Source organism: Oryza brachyantha, chromosome 2 (assembly GCF_000231095.2).
Source record: "Oryza brachyantha chromosome 2, ObraRS2, whole genome shotgun sequence".
NCBI classification, from domain to species: domain Eukaryota; kingdom Viridiplantae; phylum Streptophyta; class Magnoliopsida; order Poales; family Poaceae; genus Oryza; species Oryza brachyantha.
Window position 1 is genome coordinate 18,757,301 of NC_023164.2, and position 12,534 is coordinate 18,769,834.

The following is a 12,534-nucleotide window of genomic DNA, read 5'->3' on the forward strand; positions in this document are numbered from 1 at the left end:
ACAGCGACAAATGGACATCCTACCTGGTGTCCTGTGCACCTGGTAGGGGTACCTAGGTACAACTCATCATGGGGATTAGGAATTTGCAAGGTTTTATCCTCAAATTTTGATTGATGTTCATCTAGAAAATCTATTCCGGCCTTCGACGAAGCTGTGGGCGTAGAGAGTTTGCCAAAATGCCAATTATTGTGTTGATGATAGTACGCTCTGAACTAGGCTGCTACACAATGCCATTGTCACAGGCTCACAATAACACGTTGATATTTTCCGCAACTGTGGTTGAAGCGCTATAGAAAGGGATCGAATTCTGCAGCCGTGGAGGCAATTACCGGAGGAGGAGGCACCACAAGTTGCATGCCTCCATTGGGCGAAGGTCCATTCACCTCGCTTTCTCCGGCGTAATTATTCCGTGTAAAGCAGCAGCAGCAGCAGCTCGTGGCAGACACGCGTAGTCGCGAAGCAATCATCGCGCAAGGAGGGAAGCAAAGATGCTGATGAAGTGATGAGCGATCATATGATTGATGAAACCCAAACTGAGTGCTGAACTGAAGTGCCCGAGTGAAAAGCTGGCTGGAGGAACGAACTGGTCAGAAGGTTTTGTTGTTGGATCGATCACTCGGAACGCTCGGAGTTCCTGCTGCAGATTGGGCCAATGAAAGTGTGTGCATGGGACGAGTGCGTCTCTACAGGTCCCTGTTCTGGGAACTTGTGACGACTAACGGCAAGAATATCTTTGTGGCCATGATGATTGGTGAGGATATGAATGCAAGGTCGATAAATGATTTGTTCATATTCCATAGGAGCTACAAAAACAAATTTCTCTTTTGCAGTAGGTGACATTTTTTTGCAAGATAGTACTCCCTATTAACAAAGCTCCACTCTAAGAAAGAATCACCAGGTCACAGTAGTTACATTTCCGCAAGCTAGCATGGCGTCCGAACAACATGCTGGTATATTAATGCAGGGGAGTAAAATAGCAACAGCACACATGTATCTTGCATCAAGTGGGCGCACAAGCATATTACAAGCTGTTAAGGTCACATCTGAAACATGTTATTCTGCACTTGAGATGCAAGAACATCTTATGTACACAGGCACAACGGGATCAACGTGACCCTAAATAGTTTAGCTCCGACTAATGCAACTTTGATATCAAGTCATTTGCCTAGCAGAAATAGTCACCCTTCAAGACATCATTCCTCACTTGACGGTGATGTATTATCATGTATTGAGTAGTCATTAGTCTTTCGTTAAACTTGTTTCACCTCCTGTCAACCAACTTTCCATAAGCGTGCCTTACCTCTGCAAGAGGCTCCTCTTTTCTCCATTAGGCAGTTAGAAGAAACTTTCTAAAACCATTGTCCTATCAAAAACCTCAGGACAAATAACACTCGAGCGGTCATCTCATCGTCTTCTGCCATAACTATGGTAGAAACCACCAGCAATGTGGTGCCGCTGCCGAGCTCCTCTGATCGAGCCATCCCAACTACCCCGTCCACCTGATCTAATACTGCTGCCGGTGCTGCTCCCTCCTTGACTCCAATTCCCCATCTGTGACGATCCACCGTTCATTTCTTCCTCCTCCCTTTCATTGTATTCAAGGATCCTGCGTTTAATACTCTGCTTCTCCTCAAGCTCAGCAGCCTCTTGCTGCTTTGTGCTTTGCACAAGTGAGCAGTCACCAGGAATGAACATCTGTTTAGTTTGTTGTTTGTGCCCTTTCTTCATCAGCACCTTAACACGCACCTTGCTGCCACCCCCAGCACTACCACCCTCTTCATCCACAGTTTCTTCTCCACTCTCGGACTCGACGGCCCTTGGGTCCTTGGAACCCTCGAGGACATTCATTGGTACCATCATGTTCAAAGTGGCCCTGGGCCGCACCTCTGATTTCCGTGACTCCAAGCTCTCCTGTAGAAGAGCTTTCAGCTCTCGGTCAAAGTCTTCTTGCTCCTTTGGATCAACTTGCACAACTTTATGTCTAACCTCAACACCTTCATCTTCATCAGAACCAGCAGGCATGCCATCATCCTCATCATCACCTTCATTCTCAGATGCATCATTTGATTTCTCCTCAAACATAAGATCTTCCTCATCTTCATGACCATCAGTGCTACCACTACCTGAATAGCTTTCAGTGTCCGCTCCTTCTTCATGATCCTTGCCATTTTCCTCGGCTCCATTTGCTGAGCCCCTGCCATTAGCAGAAAAGGCAGTATCATGTGGCTGCACTTTCTGAGATTCGCTGTCTGAAAGCTTTTCACTTTCAGGCTTCTCAACTGAGGCTGCACGTTCACTTTCTTCGAGCTCAGCTAATGCAGCATCTAGTTCTTCTAATGATGAATACCTAGCCATGTTTGGTCTTAGCTCAGAAAACAAATCCTGCAAGAACACATGTAAGAGCTGAACTCACTGAAGGAAAAGTATATCTTCAGCATCATCAATCTAACGAAGGCCCAACAAAACAAATCAAGTATTCAACTATTCATAAGCCATATCTACAGCTCCAGTAGGAGTAATATATTCTAAAATTTAAATGCATGAAATTAGTCATGTCAACTTTTCCTTTGACTTGTTGAACAAACATAATAGCAATGGTGGGATTCAGCACAAAACATAACAATATTGACTGATTATAAAGATATGATGGTCTAAGATAATTCATTGTTTCACTTGAACAATACTAGTTTGGCTCAAGACAAGATACTCCTACTTAGTCTTGTTTTACATAGCGGTAAGAATCATTTTTTAGCAAGAAAAGCATTATTGAGTTAGCTCCTACTCCCCCCAGTAAAAAATATTTGACACTGAGAGAACTAAATTAAAATAAATTTGACTGGAGGCAGTATTATTTAGCAGAATGCCAAATAAACAGGAGCGAAACCCAGTTCCTCAACCCTTCTCTTACAAAATTTCGCAATGCTAGATTTTCGATGGAGTTCATTTTGGTAGCAATTAAAACACCCATATTTTGCAAGACCTGAATATCAATGTCTCATAAATATGGTGAAGTAATCAATAGAAAGCCCATAATGCAATCATTTGACTCATCTTGTTTGATTCTTCTTCATAACAATAGTCAGAGCCCAGTAGATAATTATTCTTGTAACAACAGTAGTTTAACGACGCATATGGCAGGTTTTTCTTTTTAAATATATAACCTAGAATCTATAATGGAGAAGATTCACAGAGGTATATATGCATCTTGGGATGTCATCAGGCTGTTGAACTGGAAAGAAACTAACACATGTATTTATGAATGTCGGCAAGGTGTATAATGAGAAAGAAACTAACCTGAACGTCAAATTCTATGTCAAGTGGTAAGGGCCCTTTACTAATAATATATCTTTGAAAATGCAGCAAGAACTTGTCAAGCTTTCTTTTTGAAGAGCCTCTGTTGAAATAGTGGCCACAAGTCTGCAGAAGTGTAATGATCAACCTGATCCTGAAGCAATCTTCTGGTGGATCCAACACATCTTGCTGGTGTAAAAAGAAAGGAGATCACTCAAATTAAATACAAATACTAGCTATTGATCTTTCTAAAATTGCTTGCAATAAGTATTAAAAAAGGATATGAGTAAGAACATCGACGCTAATGCCACAATATCTGGGGCTCTCTCTAAGAAATATGCTGCCTATGTTCTGTATAGTTTGCAGTGTGTGTATTGTACTTTTTTGCACAGAAATAAAGCAAACAAGTCCCAGAAGGCCGTAAAACTAAAGCCAGGCACAGAAACATAATTAACTTGAGTTGCTCCTGTGTTGTACTGAGCAAAGAGAAAGGATTACAACACGGAACAACGTCATAATATGGCAAAATTAAATTGTTTCCAAACAACAGTCTTAGAACCATGCAGTACTTTTTGTGAAAATTGCAAGAGTCCAAGCCTTCATCTCAATCACATAACGTAGATAATATCTCAACAATGATAAAAAATAGTGCCAGAAATGAAAGAGATAAAATGTTTCCAATCTTCCCTAAAGGATATAAGGGCTTACCTCAGGAGTTCCATGACCAAATACAATGATAAGATACAGTGTCTCGAATACAACTGATGAATCAATATGCTTGTAGCTGTATAGCTCTCCAAGGAATCGCATGTGGGCAAGACGCCTTTGTTGCATCCCATAGTCATTCAGCTCCAGACCTACCCTTATCTCCTCTAAAACCTGAAACGAAAATAGGGAATAAAGTAGATCACTTGAACGGGAATCCACAAGACAACCACTGTCACAATTTATTTCTACTAGCTAGCTTTTTAAAACCGGTGGATAGGATTTTGGTGGTGAGGGCATTTCTACAGCCCAAATGCAAACGATTTTGTTCAGAAATACAGAGTTAAAGTAAACTATTACAATTAAAAACATCCCTTGGAATTGAGACAACATGGTTTAATACATTGAGCAAAGGAGCTAACCTCATCTACCACTGCAACAGCAAAGTCATCATGATGGCGACTAAGACCAGCAGTGAGAAGGGCAATCAGATGAACATGGCTGTATTTTCCCTTGTGAACCTTTAGAAAGCACTTTATAAGGTATTGCTGACATTCCACCCAAGGTAGCTTGCGTAATTGGCGAAGAATATGTTCAACACTTGATTTATCAAGATCGGAAAAAAGTAATTTCCTTATGTACTGCACAGGAAGAGAAAGAGGGGCAATTGTTCACTACTGCACTACACTATGTAGATAAATTCAATGAAAATAATCAGCGAAATCATCAAAGAAGACAGAAACTTACTTGGTGCAGAGGTGGCCGAACTTTTGAAACTCGAGCAGATCTTTCAGGTGGTTTACAAAGGTAGTAGGCATTTTCTACAAGTGTGCTATGGCGAGGATCCAAATTCTTCACATTTTTCAATCGCATCAGTATCTCCAGCATGTTGGCCATACGAATAGTAGTTTCAGGTGAACGATACAGAAAACGTCCACAAGTCTCGAGTAGATTGCAGGCCACATCAATGTTATGATGACTGAAATCATCCAGGCATGACTGCAAAATATAAAAGATATGCGTAAACTAAGCAAGGCAGGGAAGTGCAACAGAGCTAGAAATTGCCAACTCAATGCATAAGACACGCATACCTTCAAGCAGCTAAAAACAAGAGCTGCAGGTGCAATTTTGAATTTACATAACTCCCCAATAAACCTAATGTTTTTAATTTTTGTTTCGATGTTGATCTGATCCTGAAAAGAAAAGAAAACAGTGAGGAATAGTTAGTCACAGTAACGATTAAAGTGGAGAAAGAATCCCTGCCACTCGCCCTTTAAAAACGGGGAAGATTATATGGGGAAGATGCAGGAGGTCTATCCATGATTTTGTTGCTTGCATTGATGTTAATAACTCAATTAAGCTAATGACACATAATTCTTAAATATAATTTGTTTTAGAATGCATGCAGACAAACCTTGAAATCTTATGTTACTCATAGGCAACAATATAAAGATTTGATATATGAAAATGGCATTAGTAGATTTTTCATGAAATGCACTTTCATGTAGTTATGTTTTAAATTATTTCTATAGCAAAAATCACCAAGGATAAAAAAGAATTTTCATAAAAAAGGATAAAAATGAATCTTTTTGGCAATGAACATGAAATGAGCACAAATAATACAAACGAAAAACAAGAGTTCAAGTTAGCGTACCTTCTTATTTATTAAAAAGTTGAACTCTTCTTCAAGCATAGAAATAAGCATACTTGGAACATCTTTCATACATGTTGACAGTGTAGCCACCAGACGAGAATAGTAAGGCAAAAGTTCCAGTGAAGTCCTTGGGACATTGAATAATGTTCGCACAAGTTTCTTTCGACTTGCTTTAGAATTTAGGTAGCAAAACTCAACCTGGAATCAAAAGTTATGAGCGACAATTAGTCTTAACCATAAAGTGGATTGATAATACAAATATACAATATGAGTTAATACCGTCAATTGGTCAATGAGATCACGGCTAACACATCCTGGTAGTCTCTGAAGCAGGTTGTCCAAACTTGCACCATCCACGGCTCTTATTTTCTCCTTCTCTCTTTCTTTTCTGTCAAAATCCTTCTCTTTGGATTTTTCCTTGTCTGCACCTTTCCCCTTATCTTTATCTTTTTCTTCACTATCCTTCACTCCATCATCTGCCTTTCCTTCCAGTTGATATTCAGTGATAGAAGAAGTTTGAGCAGTATCATGTACTTCAATATCTTGTTCTGCAATGGATTCCTTCAAATAACATCCATACAAAGGTTTAGAGTAGGGCACACACAATGATACACAAAAGAAAAAAAAATGCTAAGGAGATGCACATTTAAGAAAGCAATGAACACATTCCACTTTCTCTCTATCCCTCTCCCAATCCACAAACACAGAATTAGAATTCAGAATCAATCTTGTGAGAATATAAAACTGGAACATGTTATCAATCTAAAATTGTAAACAAGGAAATGGATAGCATTCATCAGATCACACTATGTGAACATCTCCATGGATAACATCACATATTTGATTAACATCAATTGGGAGCTAAAATTTCACAGCATAATGTTTGGCTTGAAATCAATCTACCACACACTTAACATTTTAAATAGAGTTGCCAAACAAAGGAGATCCTCTGGATGCCACATAATAAAGTACCCAAGGTAACACAAGTGACAAGCAAATTGTCATGAAGTGATATTTGATACTAAAATTCCAGTTTACAAAGAAAAAGTACTAAGTTTGGAGATATTGCATCCTTACAGGTTGTTCACGACCCTTCTCATTCAACTTTGGTTCGGCTTCTCCTAACAACACGGCGGGCACAAATGCTCTGCTCGAGATAAGGTACAATGGTTAATGTAGTTTCACTACAAACTAATGACTGAAAGAAGATAACGTTGACAGTATTAAGGGAAACCTGAGATCAGGTAAAGATTCATAAAAAGCTTTTGTATCCTCATCATCCCAGATAGGTTCCAGTGCAGATGGTTCTTTCGTAGAAGGTGGGGCTACATCACTTCCTGTGGTAACCCTTGTTGTGTTTCCATCATCTGGCATCACCGGAGGCTGCATGTCAAGAGCTTCAGCTAACCTGCAAAAGAAAGGTTAAAGATTGGTAAGAACCACACATAAATACATACAAATGGATGATAATGTTGACATTATAAAAATATAAGCATCAAAATTTAATCAGCACATGGCCAAACAGTATATTTTTCCTCTGCCAAAATTTAGTCACAAACTGAAGAGTATCAGGACAAAATCACATGAGTTGGAAACTAACATCTATGATCTTTTACAATGAGAACATGAAAAGATATAATACGCTCAAATAGGTACAAGGATATCTTGATTATTTCTTTATTACCTGTCTATAAATCTTTCCCTTTGATGTAGGAAGCAAATAATGTTTTGAAGTTCGAACAAGAAAGCAAAATTCAGTTTGCATTATCAAAATAAAATCCTCTAAGCTGAATAATGTGCTCTTGGTTATAAGACATGATGGAAACCAGTCCAATGCACACCCTAACCCCACATTTTCAAATTAATGCAAACACTCTATTTTAGCTTCTAAGAACCACACAAAAAATAAAACTTCTGTTCGCTCAACTTGAATTAGGAGACTTGCACCAATATTTTGTTTGTCCTATTGGAGGCCCAAAAACGGCTGGTACATTTTATATCCCAGCTGCATTCAGGGCCTTCAGGCATGGTTGACTCCTCATTCATGTATATGTATATTCATATAACTAACTATTTTACAAAAATTTAAAGTGTGTGGCATAGAAGACCAGCATGATCGCATTGTACTAAGATGGTAAAGTCAAGGGCAAGACATGTACTGCAATACTTCGCAACCATAAGCTCCTTAACAGAAGACCAGATGCCAGAAAGTTCAATCTAGAAATAACATAACTGAATATCCTAGCTTATGCTATTATGAAAAAAATGATACACAAATACATCACAGGATAGCACTCTCAAATATATACTCACGAGGATACACCACGTTGTAACTGATCAAAAGACTTCCGGAGTTTTTCATATGAGGCAGTGTTCTCGTCGCTTAGTTCACCTTTGGCAGTTAAAACTTTTGCGTTCTCTGCCTCCATCAGACGAAGAGACTAGGAATAGTGGATAATTGGGACATGTAAAAGATATCAGAGGAAAGTACAAGATGATGACAAAAAGGGCAATACTAGTGTGTGTGTGTAAGACAGTTGTTACCGCGTGTTCTGATTGGAGTAGTTCAGCTACAGCATCATAGTAAGAATGCAAGGCTTTTTTGAAGAACTTTTTCTGATCAGCCGTAACATTTAGATCCTTAAATAACTGTATCAATTCAGAATTTTGGCAGTCAGATACTCAGCTTAGTATGGATACTATAATAAACGATAAGAGTTCGTTCAAGTCATTCAAACATATCAATCTTCTAAACAATACGCTAGGTTGTATATGCATTCCAGAATACAGTATTGGTAGATTACTTAGAAATTAGGATAGCACACAGAACAGCATAAGGTGGGGTAGTTGCCAAGTGGGATCATGTCTCACAATAAAATTTTACAAATGCAGGTCCTTCCCATGATTAAGCCCTTGCATAAACTATGCACAGTGAGTTGAAGTTTCCACCATTTTCTTTAAGAACAAAACTAAACCTTATGGGTGCATCTTTCCTTAGTGTGGAACTAATCAAATTCAGTATTTTATAGTCATTTCTAAAGGCTGCAAAAGGCATGTGCACTTATTCAGGGACAAAACCAGCTGAAGGATGTCCATTGTGCACATACTCAGGAACAAACTAGTTGAAGAATTTCCATTCAAAGTAAGAAAAGATCTTTCAGGAAACCAATTGGTAACTACGTATGCTTAAATTCCCCTTACCTCATCATAAGCTTCTTGACCATGAGACTGTAACCCTATGAAAAATCTCCCTTGACGAGCAAAGGCAGAAAGAAGAGACAAATTTGCCTGAGTTGCTTCCCGGTCCTTCAAGTGCTCTAGTGATGTAAGATCTTTTATAATGTTTACAAATATGCTAGCATCTTCCACAATCCCCACAAAATAAAGTTCAATTAGAAGTTTCAGTGTGCTTCTCTTCTTCATTGCTCTTGAGTTTTTGTCCGCGTCTAAATCATCTCCAGATTTCCCAGGAAAGAATACCTTCAGTAGCCCTTGTACAAGACAAGGAGAGAAGTCCTTGTATCTTTGATGAAGCAGGGAGCAGACCTAAATTACATTCACACAATGGTTATTACATCAGAAAGTACACACAGAAGTGATGTGTTTGGAAGTTCAAATGTTTATCAATAAAAACTCAAACATGAAAAGTGCAGAAATGAAGTCATTAACAGCATGATGTTAATATGTCTGAATAATAACTGAAATACATGTAACAGCATATGTAAAGAGCATCACTAGGGAAGGGAAAATGCTTCATTATGCAACCCAGAAACTTAAATAGTCAATTGCATTAAACAAAATACCTTGCTCAAGAACAGGAGAGGGAGGGCTCCACAGAAACAACAGTGTATGCATACAAGATATAAGCACTTTTGCAAACGTACTAAGATCATGCAAACTCAATTACCTGAACAGCAGCTTGTATATCAGCAGATCGAAGTTTGGCCTCACAAATATAAGAAACTGCCTCACTGACAAATTTGCTCAAGTTAACACTTTTCAACTCATCCATCAATCCATCCTTTTGTTCATCATTTATTGTTTTGAGTTTCTTTATAACTGTTGTATTTCGTTTAATACTGGAGTCTAGAGTCCTCAGGTAGTTTGCATCTGAAATGATCACCATATCATAATAATGCTGGAAAAATATGGTTATAATTTATCATGATCAGAAATTGTCTACTCAATAACTCAAATGTTAATATCCATTCCAGTGCAAGAGAAACAATGAATGAAATGAAATCATTGAGTAACTTGTGAGGTTATTACTTATTCCATAGCTAAGACTCCAAAAACACTACAGAAATTCTTAGATTACTCATCCACAACAATATCACTTTAGCAAGAATTCCAAATATTCATATTAGACAGAGTCTACTTTTGGCCCTCAAACTTTCACTAAGTCCAATTTTACCCTTAACTAAAATACGAGTTATTTTTCACCTCAAACTTTGGAAACAGGTCACGTTTCACTGGGACCAAATTTTCATGGTGGTTTTTGCCACGTCAAAAGCAACAACATTTTCCCCCTCATCTCCTCCCACTATTAGTGTTGAGAAGGGAGATGGAAGGACAACAAAGGATACAATGTGTATAGAAATTTGATTTTATATATATATATATATATATAAATATATATATATATGGCTAAAACCACCATTGGAAACACTCACGGGGTGAAGTTTGTCTACATTTGAAAGTTCAAGGTGATTAGTAACCTGTTTTGTTGGTCAGGGTGAAAAACAAACTTTGATGGAGGTTTGATGGTCAAAAATGGACTTTACAAACACAAATATTCACCGTGACCACTATGAAATAGCCATTACTGAATGAAACTTAGTACCAGGCCTTTCAGGGGTTAGGTTGCTCCGGCGGAGGGCAGTCTTTTGGTCAATAAGTTTTTTGTATTCTTCAAGACGAGCCTCCTGCATACAGCCAATATTTAGGATCAGTGAGCAGAATTCTGACAACCAACCTGCATAGTAGTTTCTAAGTTATCAAGGTTCAAGTACATCTGCCAAAAATTCTAGAAAAAAAAAAACAAGTTCATTTGGCATGCAGTTGATCAAAAGTACAGTTTTAAGCAACTTCCTAGAGTCAAAGAAACTAGAAACATATAAGATGCAAAGACACTTTCTTGTGTGTTGAGTACTGGCTATAACCGGAACAGAACAGTGTGAAGCTAAGTCAAACATGTGTTTCACATACATAATTTCTGCTGGTGACTTTCAGTTGGTTAGTTGCGAGATTCACTACAATGTGATTCATCGTGTCGGTATCATAATGTGTCCTGCCCCCTTGTAAGCAAAGCATTTGTGGCTATCATGGTGAAAAGTAGGAACCAAGAGTCAAATTTTTGCAGCATTTTTTACGGAACTATCCAACCATTATAAGTTACTAACATCAGCCTGCACCCTTGTTGAATTGCAGTCCAATGGCCCTTGAATTTGCCAATGAAAAAAGTACCATCCTAAAATGAGATTAGGCCATTCCAGATTGTCGCTAAAGGTGCACCAGAATTACCTCATCATCTTGCTTGCTTTGGCGTGTTTCGTCATCTTGTTTGGTTTCCCTGCTGTTCTCATTCTGAGTGCTCTCCATTTGATTTTACAAAGTGTAAACAAGATATAGACAATGGAAAACTGCAAAGCTAAAAGGAAGAAGAAAATTTCACGTTTATAGCAATGAGCAGTTCAATGCAACTGACAATTAGTTGCAGAATATGGCTAAATATCCCCGCAAAAGCAACGCCTTGAGATACACACAACCTATCTGCATCTCACGTTGATAAAGCCACAAAGACCATTGCTTAGAGATTCACGTTGATCGCTAGAGATCTGTAGCGCTAGAGTATGATAAACTTCCTGCAGGGCAAAAATTTCCTACCACCACCACACACACCTACACCCTATCCGCAGATACTCAAGTAAAGTGAATAGTATCCCTCAATTTCAAACGAGAAACTGATAAGAACCGAATCGCTAGGTTCCAGCGCATCAAAGCCAAAACCCCTAGGGATCGAGCTAAGTTCAAAATCGGGGAAACTACTCCGGGTAGGCACGGAATCTCCCGTTTAGACGTCGAGCAGGAGGGGCTGGCATCGGTCGGGGACCGAGAAGGCGGTAGGGCGAGCCACAAGCCCCGGCCCGGAAGCCCGCGAGGCACCGGCGCACGGCGCGAGGAAGGGGAGCGGCGGGAAGCAGGCACATACCTCCAGGAGCGGGCGCTGCAGTCGCCGGAGATGAGCACGCGGCTGGGGCGCCGGCGCGGAGGGAAGGTGGGGGCGGGGAGAGGGGAGCGGAGAGGGATGTCGACTCCGGGCGCAGGTGAAGGGGAGCACGGGAGGGGAGAAGCACAAGGCGCTCTCTCTCTCTCTCTCTCTCTCTCTCTCTCCCCTTCTTGGTATAAAATGGGCCTTTGGGCCTTCAGTGCACAAGAGTGAGCCCGCTCAAATCGGCCCGGTATTTGGAGCTGGGCCACGGAGTGCGGTGAGTCCGGGCCTCCGACTAATGGGCCAGGCCGTTAGTAATAAAAAGATCCAGTAGAGCATAGTCCTCTTCATATGCAGGAGTACTGACTACTGCCCAGGTGTATGTTAATCGGGGTAACATATTTGTACTGTGCTGGGGTATAAATGAATCTGCTACTGCCAAGTATATAGCGGTGTAAATATCAGTAGTGGATTCGCCAATCGGTATCCTCAAACTTATTAAATGTCCCAAAGAACAAAATCCAGGCTGCATTTGGCAAGCACGCTGCCCAAATCCAATCTCAGCTGGCGGTGGATGATTCATGCATGAACTTGGAACGAAAATTGATTTGACCGTATCACTACAGCGAATGAGGCAGGCAGCCAGGCACAGGCAGGCAGGTGTACATCACTG

General features: G+C 39.9%; 1 protein-coding gene across 1 annotated transcript; it reads right to left on the bottom strand.

The window, feature by feature from the left end:
• Positions 1-995: 995 nt before the first annotated feature.
• On the bottom strand, positions 996-12,008 carry LOC102721707 (regulator of nonsense transcripts UPF2). Its single transcript, XM_006647495.3, has 17 exons — positions 11,862-12,008; positions 11,174-11,300; positions 10,494-10,575; positions 9,558-9,760; positions 8,852-9,196; positions 8,195-8,299; positions 7,964-8,091; positions 6,885-7,058; positions 6,728-6,797; positions 5,930-6,211; positions 5,651-5,848; positions 5,088-5,189; positions 4,744-4,995; positions 4,419-4,637; positions 4,000-4,170; positions 3,295-3,480; positions 996-2,382 (listed from the first exon to the last, which is right to left on the bottom strand). The coding sequence occupies exons 2-17, from the start codon at positions 11,249-11,251 to the stop codon at positions 1,405-1,407; spliced, it is 3,573 nt and encodes a 1,190-aa protein (XP_006647558.1). The 5' UTR covers positions 11,252-11,300; positions 11,862-12,008; the 3' UTR covers positions 996-1,404.
• Positions 12,009-12,534: the final 526 nt, after the last annotated feature.

Bases quoted from the DNA above. Each gene is read 5' to 3' on its own strand.
- LOC102721707 (XM_006647495.3), bottom strand. From the start codon at position 11,251: ATGGAGAGCACTCAGAATGAGAACAGCAGGGAAACCAAACAAGATGAC. The intron at 4,171-4,418 runs GTTAGCTCCTTT...TTTTCGTTTCAG, and splicing joins CTGTTGCAGTGGTAGATGAG to GTTTTAGAGGAGATAAGGGT. The intron at 2,383-3,294 runs GTTAGTTTCTTT...GTGTTCTTGCAG, and splicing joins ACATAGAATTTGACGTTCAG to GATTTGTTTTCTGAGCTAAG.